Source organism: Bufo gargarizans, chromosome 5 (genome assembly GCF_014858855.1).
Source record: "Bufo gargarizans isolate SCDJY-AF-19 chromosome 5, ASM1485885v1, whole genome shotgun sequence".
NCBI classification, from domain to species: domain Eukaryota; kingdom Metazoa; phylum Chordata; class Amphibia; order Anura; family Bufonidae; genus Bufo; species Bufo gargarizans.
Window position 1 is genome coordinate 236,741,026 of NC_058084.1, and position 8,807 is coordinate 236,749,832.

Consider the following 8,807-nt stretch of genomic DNA (forward strand, 5'->3'; position numbering starts at 1 on the left):
GGTTGCATCAGAAGGGGAATAGATGCCCGTGATAAGAACATAGTCCTACCACTTTACAAATTGCTAGTCAGACCACACATGGAGTACTGTTCACTTTAGAAAAAAGACGACTGAGGGGAGATCTAATTACTATGTATAAATATATTAGGGGTCAGTACAGAGATCTCTCTAATCATCTATTTATCCCCAGGACTGTGACGAGGGGACACACTCTGCATCTGGAGGAAAGAAGGTTTGCACACAAACATAGAAGAGGATTCTTTACGGTAAGAGCAGTGAGACTATGGAACTCCCTGCCTGAGGAGGTGGTGATGGTGAGTACAATAAGGGCTGTTTCACAAGAGCGGATGCCGTGTGTGGCATCCGCTCCGTGAAAGAGTGCCAAGACCCGATGCAGACTGCAGACTGTCACTGTGATTTCGTAGTAAAGAGATCACAGAGAGGCACGGAGCATCATCAGTCATGTTAATGCTCCGTGCCTCTACAGTCTGCATCGGGTCTTGGCACTCTTTCACGGAGCGGATGCCACGCACGGCATCCGCTCGTGTGAAACAGCCCTAAAGGAATTCAAGTGGGGCCTGGATGTATTTCTGGAGTGTAATATTACAGGCTATAGCTACTAGAGAGGGTTTGTTGATCCAGGGAGTTATTCTGATTGGCTGATTGGAGTCGGGAAGGAATTTTTATTCCCCTAAATTGGGGAAAATTGGCTTCTACCTCACAGGTTTTTTGCCTTCCTCTGGATCAACTTGCAGGATGACAGGCCGAACTGGATGGACAAATGTCTTTTTTCGGCGTTATGTACTATGCTACTATGGGCCGCCCTGTCGGCGCGCATCTCCAGGGAGGAAGGAACAAACGCAGAGTACAGCACTACAGCTCTTGCAGCACCAGGTACCCAATATAGGGGATCGGGGCAAAGTCTGCCTCCATGCATGTAGGCAGATTTTCCTTTATTCTTTTCTCCACCCAATACTGCCTCCTGAGTAGTCCCATAGTAAATGCCATGAGAGATGGCTTCTCCCCACTTGGAGGGACAGGAAAGACACTGAGGTGGACTGGAGGAGGGCCAAATTTTATTTAATTTTCCTGTCCCTACCTGGTTGTAGAAGGGTCATCTCTCATGGTATGCCGTCGTGGAGGATGAAATGGAAAAAATGGATACAGCGCCCATTGATTTACAGCAGGGATGCCCAATTTAAAGCCCTCCAGCTGTTGCAAAATTACTACTCAACATGCCCCAATATCAGTAGGCATGCTGGAAATTGTAGTTTTTCATTAGTTGGAGGGCCGCAGGTTTGGGATCCCCGACTTACAATGATTTTTATTAAGGATATGGTTTGTTCTAACAGATCTGGTTAAAACAGATGCATCTAAAATTGCACGGATCTGTTTAATTTCAATTTTGAGATCCTGTGCTGGATCTCAAAACTGGAATTAACAACGCAGATGTGAAAGTAGCCTTAGCTTTCCCTTCTTCTGATCTGTAAGGCCTCTTGCGCGCGAACGTGTGCTGCAGATCGCAACATGGGCACCGACCGTGGGCCAGCTGTATGCGGATCGCGACACCATTCACTTAAACCCGTCTGTTTCGCAAAAAGGACAAGTTTTATCTTTTTGCGGAACCGAAGTACGGAATAAAACCACACTCAAGCACTCCGTAGTGCTTCTGTTCCGTGGTTCCATTACGCATCGCATCTCACTTGAATGGGTCCGCATAATGCAGTATGCGGGCCGCAATACGGCCATGGGGGACACATGGTTGTGTGCAAGAGGCTTAATGTTCGGTTGCATACTGCTCAATGGGAAGACTCAGGCTACTTTCAAATCTGCGGCACCGAAACCCAGCAAGTTTTGGCAAAGAGGTTTGTATCTGGCCAATTCTATGCATTTTTGCCAGATCTCTGCCAGACCCAAATATACTTCTTGGGGCCAATTGGCATTCTTGTTACATCCGGCAGTGCCGGATCCAGAGGACAGCCTGCCAGAATACATGCCGCAGATTTAAAAGTAGCCTCAAAAACACATTTAGTCGGGACCTGAGCAGCAGAGCCCTCATCTAGTCCCATGAGCGCATGGGAGACACCAGAAAAAAATTGAGTGACAGAGGGGCAAGAACTAAGCCTCCCTCCCTTCCCTTTACAGGTCAGCACACAGGAGGATTTTTACCAAAGCCCAGAGAACCCTTACATGCATACGAAGACATTTTGGACTATCTGCATGGCTGTGCCCCAGTGCACAAGGTAAGGTCCATAAGGGCATGGTTGGGTAAGTTTGGTGTCCTGACATCAATCCCATCATTGTGAGCTAGAATGGAGACTGAAAGCTAGACCCTCTCATCCAACACTGGGGTCTAACAAATGCATGGGCAAAACTTCCCAGACACCATTCAATAATGGCCCCATGCACACGGCCGTGTTTCACGGCCGTGTGCGGGCCGCAGTTCCACGGCCCGCACACGGCCGTGTGCATGGGGCCAATCTCTGAGGAAAGGGATTTAGGGGTCATTATTTCAGAAGACTTAAAAGGTAGGCGGACAATGTCATAGAGCAGCAGGAAATGCTAGCAGAATGCTTGGGTGTATAGGGAGAGGCATTACCAGTAGAAAGAGGGAGGTGCTCATGCCGCTCTACAGAGCACTAGTGAGACCTCATTTGGAGTATTGTGCGCAGTACTGGAGACCATATCTCCAGAAGGATATTGATACTTTGGAGAGAGTTCAGAGAAGAGCTACTAAACTAGTACATGGATTGCAGGATAAAACTTACCAGGAAAGATTAAAGGACCTTAACATGTATAGCTTGGAAGAAAGACGAGACAGAGGGGATATGATAGAAACTTTTAAATACATGAAGGGAATCAACAAGGTAAAAGAGGAGAGAATATTTAAAAGATGAAAAACTTCTACAAGAGGACATAGTTTTAAATTAGAGGGGCAAAGGTTTAAAAGTAATATCAGGAAGTATTACTTTACGGAGAGAGTAGTGGATGCATGGAATAGCCTTCCTGCAGAAGTGGTAGCTGCAAATACAGTGGAGGAGTTTAAGCATGCATGGGATAGGCATAAGGCCATCCTTCATATAAGAAAGGGCCAGGGGGTATCCATAGTATTCAGTATATTGGGCAGACTAGATAGGCCAAATGGTTCTTATCTGAGAACCTTCCCAGAAGAGAGGAAGCTGTTTTACCTGCAACTCCATAATATTAGGTGGAAGTTAATAAGTCCGCAGGATAGGGGATAACTATCAGATTAGTGGGGGTCCTACCGCACATACGTGCGGCCTCTACATTCATTTCTATGGGAGTTCTGGAGATAGCCGAGCGCTGTACTCCGAACCTCCCATAGAAATGATTGTGCATGTGTGACTGGCTGCTCTGTTGATTTTAGGAGGGCTGCAGGGAGTATTGGGCCCCTGTTCTAATTGGGGGTCCCAGGGTCAACTTAATCCAGTCCAATAAGCATTGGAGATGTTCTACTGGGGTAGGGAACATTTCACATATTTGGTCGTCCTGCCCAGCCCTGAGACACTTCTGGCATGAGGTTGAAACTGCCATAAACAAGGTTTGCCACTCAGATTTGGCCCTTAGATTTTATTGTGGCACCCTGAGAAAGACTTCAGACCAAATAAAGCCTCGCTCGTCACTCATATGATTACTGCTTCAAAGCTTCTCATTCCCATTAAATGGAGAGAAACAGATCCCCCCACATTGACCATGTGGTACGAAAAAACAAATCTTCTATGTCAAATGGAGGAATTGGTGGGGTGGGAGAACAATAAAAGAAGCGAGTTCCTCAAAATATGGCAACCTTGGATATCACACATGGCAGAGGAATACGCCGAGGCAAAAGGTAGCTCCACCAATTATGCTCTCTCCACTTCATTAATTACATAGGTGATGTCATCCCTAATTGTTCACATATCTCATGAAACAGAAGTTTGCTGTCTATACGCGATAGATTCTGGCTTGTAAGGTTGAGATCCTGACTGACTTATTATTTTTATTATTCTTTGATGTTTCGTCGTTTGTCGCTGTTGATTGTCTTTCTCATATTGCTTTAACCAATATGACATGAGACCAGCAGAAAGTGTCATGTTCCTTAGCAAACAGATGAATAGGGCAACAGTCAAAAGTAACATGAGTGGAGGAGTTAGGCTACTTTCACACTAGCGTTCGGGCGGATCCGTTCTGAACGGATCCGCTCATAATAATGCAGACGGAGGCTCCGTTCAGAACGGATCCGTCTGCATTATATTAGCAAAAAAAAGCTAAGTGTGAAAATAGCCTCGGACGGATCCGTCCAGACTTTCAATGTAAAGTCAATGGGGGACGGATCCGCTTGAAGATTGAGCCACATTGTGGCATCTTCAAACGGATCCGTCCCCATTGACTTACATTGAAAGTCTGGACGGATCCGCACGGATCCGCACGGCCAGGCGGACACCCGAACGCTGCAAGCAGCGTTCAGCTGTCCGCCTGTCCGTGCGGAGGCGAGCGGAGCGGAGGCTGAACGCCGCCAGACTGATGCAGTCTGAGCGGATCCGCTCCATTCAGACTGCATCAGGGCTGGACGGCTGCGTTCGGGTCCGCTCGTGAGCTCCTTCAAACGGAGCTCACGAGCGGACACCCGAACGCTAGTGTGAAAGCAGCCTTAGTTGACGCCAGCTTAGGACATAGTTGCTGGCGCCCCTTATCGACATTTAGAAGTGGTAGCTTGGTGTCCATCCTGATTCATTGTCATTGAATTGATGCAATGATATGTGTATGTCCTAATTTCTGATGTACTTACTTGTGTTTTATATGTCTTGTTTTTGAACAAAATTGACATAAATAAAGATTTTCAAAAAAATAATTGGGGGTCCCAGCTGTAGGACCCTCACCAATCTGATAGAAGTTATCTCCTGTACCAGGAATGATCAACCTGCGCCCCGCCAGCTGTTGTAAAACTGTAACTCCTACTATGCCATGTTGAAGGCTGATAGCTGTACGCTGTCCAGGAATGCTGGGAGTTGCAGTTTTACAACAGCTGGAGGGTCGCAGGTTAAGCATGTTTGCCCTATACCATGGATAAGTGATAACTTCTAACAACAGGAGTATCCCTTTAATGTCATAAAAGCTCCTCTAGGTGTAATGTGTAGGTGCCCCAAAACCAGGGTTGCCAACTATCCTGAAGTTTCTGGACAGTCCGTAAAAATAGGTAATTGTGGTTTTTAGGCTGACAGTACTGGATTATTTTGGTGGCAATTGTCATTATTTTACATCTCGCAGTAAATGCTGGCGATTTCTAAGCAGTATATTGAGCTATATATATGGATTACCACCAAATTAATTGTCATTCATTACAATTTTCCAATTTGTCTGTGAAAAACGTTGGTTGTCAGTGATTTCAGAATAAGCTGTCCAAGAAAAAGAAAGATTCTGGTTGGCACCCCTGCCCTATACATATATACATAGCAGTAAAGGCAGTGTATGCCCAGCTGTGGGCATGGTGCCCCCCCTGTTGCATCCATTCCCTTTCTTGTAGATGATGTATCATCTTTACTCTTGTCTTGGTTGCCATGGGCAACACCAGCGCTCGTCCGTGAAATGCCGCTCTGTGGGGCGGATACTGACAGGTCTAGTCGGTGAGAACCGCCGCACTGTACGATGTGCTCATGACATCATCGCGACTAATCACGATATAAAACGCTGTCACGGGGCCTTCCAAACAATGACAGGCGGTTTACCTCTGACATTGACAGCCATTGCTCGAGTGAACGCCGGACCCCTCCCAAAAGTGCTTACCAGATCTGTAAAAAGCAGCAATGTCTGCCGAGTCCTTGGCCGTCTCCTCCAGTGCCTCCCCCGCGCCGGCCTCGCCGCTGCCCGCCGCACTGACGGGAGCGGCGGACGTGGAGCACGGGATAACATTACTAGAGCTGTTCATTCTTCCGGAACGTTTGCTGCCACCGACTGGATTGTCCTCCCTCACGCCGTCATCTGCCTCAGGCTCTCCCTCCTTTGTCCTCTCCACGTTCTACCAGTACGCCACGTCCGTGCCAAACGTAAAGGAGAGCTATGCGACCAGCGATCAGAAAAGCCAGCAGCACCCCATTTGCAGAACGAAGCCTAGTCATGCACTAAAAACAAAGACCACACCTATGGCCCCCGGTGCCGGGAGGCAGACCTCGCCGAGCGAGAGAAGACCGAAATAACGGTACAAAACCGCAAATCACTGCTCCGGTAATCACAACAACCAGTGTCACAGGCGGCGACGGTGCTGGTGGTTGCGGTGAATGTATAAGTGGGTGGAGCAAGCCTACGGGAGTGTGAGAGGCTGATCTCGCGAGAAGTGTCCTCTCCCTACAGCTGTTCCACCACAATAAATGTCGGATTTTTCCTGCGACACAAAAGTCGTGCGGTTCTCAGGCTGACTGGCCGCAAACCAAAGCTTTTGCAGTCTGCGTATTTCTGCCGCTATCGCACCTGCTAAGCAAAAAAGCGCGTACCCTTATTAGACCGTTTCCACAATGCAGCTAGAAGATTGGATTTTTTTTGGGGGGGGTTGGGTTTCAAAAGCGTCTGCCTTTGTTAGTGCGAAACGTCAGCCAAGAGGTGGCATAAGGAAGAGGGTTGTGACAGCACTGATCGATCCCACTGCTGTGTGGAAGCGACCAAGAGCATTCACATCTGCGTTATTTCAATTCCTCTCCGTATTATAGGAGCAGAATAATGAAAATGACCCAAACAAATGTCACCAACTATAATGGGGTCCATTTAGTTACCATCTGGGAGTCTTTTTATTTTTACCTGAGAAAAAAAAAGCCTGTGTGTGGAACTTTTCTCATTGTTTTAAATTTTATTGTAATCTGCAGGGATGCAGATGTGAACAAGCCCCAATACCACATTGTGTGTTAGACTAGTTTCACATATACAGGAAGAGATCCGCAGAACACCCTGCCGGTGCTCTCTGCATCTGTCATTGCCAGACGGTTTCAGAATGCCCGCCAGCCTCATTAACTATAATGGGGTCTGGCGGAGATCCCACTGCTACCTGGCAAATATACTGAGAGTCAGCCGGACAAAAAACACATGCTGATTTCCAGCATATTTGGCAGCAACCAGATCTGCGCAAGACCCCATTACAGTTATTCAGACTGGTGGGCATTTCATACCTGGCAAGGCCAAATCCCGAGAGCTCCGGCAGGCTGTTCTGACAGATCCCTTTGCCTCGTATGTAAAACTACCCTTAGGCCTCCTGCACACAAACGCGTGCGCCACGTGACCGCGCTGCAGCCCGCAATGCACGAACACCCATCGTGGGGCAGCCGCAGCCGATCGTGGACCCATTCACTTTAATGGATCCGCGATCCGGCCGTTCCTCAAAAAGATAGGATATGTTCTATCTTTTTGCAGAAAGGAAGTACGGGACGAAACCCCATGGAAGCACTCCGTAGGGTTCCATTCCGTGCTTCCGTTCCACATCTCTGGATTTGCGGACCCATTGAAGTGAATGGGTCTGCATCCGTGATGCAGAATGCACACGAAAGGTGCCCATGTATTGCAAATCCGCAATACGGCCACGGGGAGCACACGTTCGTGTGCAAGAGGCCTTAGGCATTAAAGACCACACTTTTTGTTCTCATAATCACACTTTAAGGGCTCATGCACACAAACATGTGCTGCCCGTTGCCATATTGTGGACCGCATTTCACGTCAATGGGTCTGCAAACCCGGAGATGCTGAACGGAAGCACTACAGAGTGCTTCCGTGAGGTTCTGTTCCGTACTTCCGTTCCGCAAAAAGATAGAACTTGCTCTATCTTTTTGCGGAACGGACGAATGCAGACCCATTCAAGTTGAATGGGTCTGGATTCACCCTGGCGGCCGTACAGAGGTTGCCCGTGCATTGGCGACTGCAAATTGCAGAGGTCTTGGAGCACGCTATTCTAATGCCCATTTCCTCTCAGTATTCACCACTTCCCTTTGATTGTCAGAGGTAGATGTCTCATCTAGCCCTGTATTCTCTTGCCTCACCCATCATCCCAATAGTGCATCACCTAAGTGACATTACACCCTGCCCACTTAAAGAGGTTGTGCAGGCCATTTATATCGCCAGGATAGGTCATCAATATAAGATTGGTGGGGGTCCAACACCTGGCACCCCAGCCAATCAGTTGTTTGAAGAGGAGGTGGAGCTCCATGCAAGCACTGCTTCCTGTTCATTACACTGCCTGTCATCTCAGAAGTTTTAGCAGTGTAGTGTAATTGTGACTACACTACACCGCTGCTCCAGACGAGGCAACGCACAGTGTAATGAATAGGAAGCAGCGATTGCATGGAGGTTAACCCCTTTAAGTACTCCCGTCATTCTCAGCACACACCCACAATCAGTATGTAAATACTTCATGAGGTACGTAGGGACAGGTTAGGGAGAGCTTAGATTAGGCAGGGATACTCAGGGAAAGTTTAGGGGGGGGGGGGGGGAATAGTTTTATTTTTGCATTACCCTGATCGGGTGTCTGGGGTCCACAGCACACTCAGCTGTGTGACCCTAGACCCCCCCAGGGGTGCTGCAGCTTGCCCCCCCCCCCCCCCACCCCCTCCACACACATTTTTTGGGGCACAAGCACATTTTCTTGTGTGTGTGTGTGCGCTCACTGTGGTCGTCACTCTTAGCATCCGGCCACTGTTAGTGCATCTCCCACCCCACAGCTGATCAGCTTCAGACCAGTGATCAGCGAGTTTAAATCATTTATTTCTTTTTTTTTTACATTTTTTGGGGCTTTCTACTAGTTTTCCGGCCCACCAGATAAGTCCACCTGAGCC

The 8,807-nt window shown here is 48.0% G+C and overlaps 1 protein-coding gene across 4 annotated transcripts in view; it reads right to left on the minus strand.

Annotated features, from left to right (window-relative positions):
• The window catches only part of TRIO (trio Rho guanine nucleotide exchange factor), a 584,493-nt gene extending 578,208 nt beyond the window's left edge, over nt 1–6,285 (minus strand). For all 4 annotated transcript variants that reach the window (XM_044293534.1, XM_044293537.1, XM_044293535.1 and 1 more), the window contains exon 1: nt 5,785–6,285. In XM_044293534.1, coding sequence (XP_044149469.1) covers nt 5,785–5,926 — 142 coding nt within the window. In that variant the 5' untranslated portion in view covers nt 5,927–6,285. The remainder of the gene's footprint in view (nt 1–5,784) is intronic.
• Nucleotides 6,286–8,807: the final 2,522 nt, after the last annotated feature.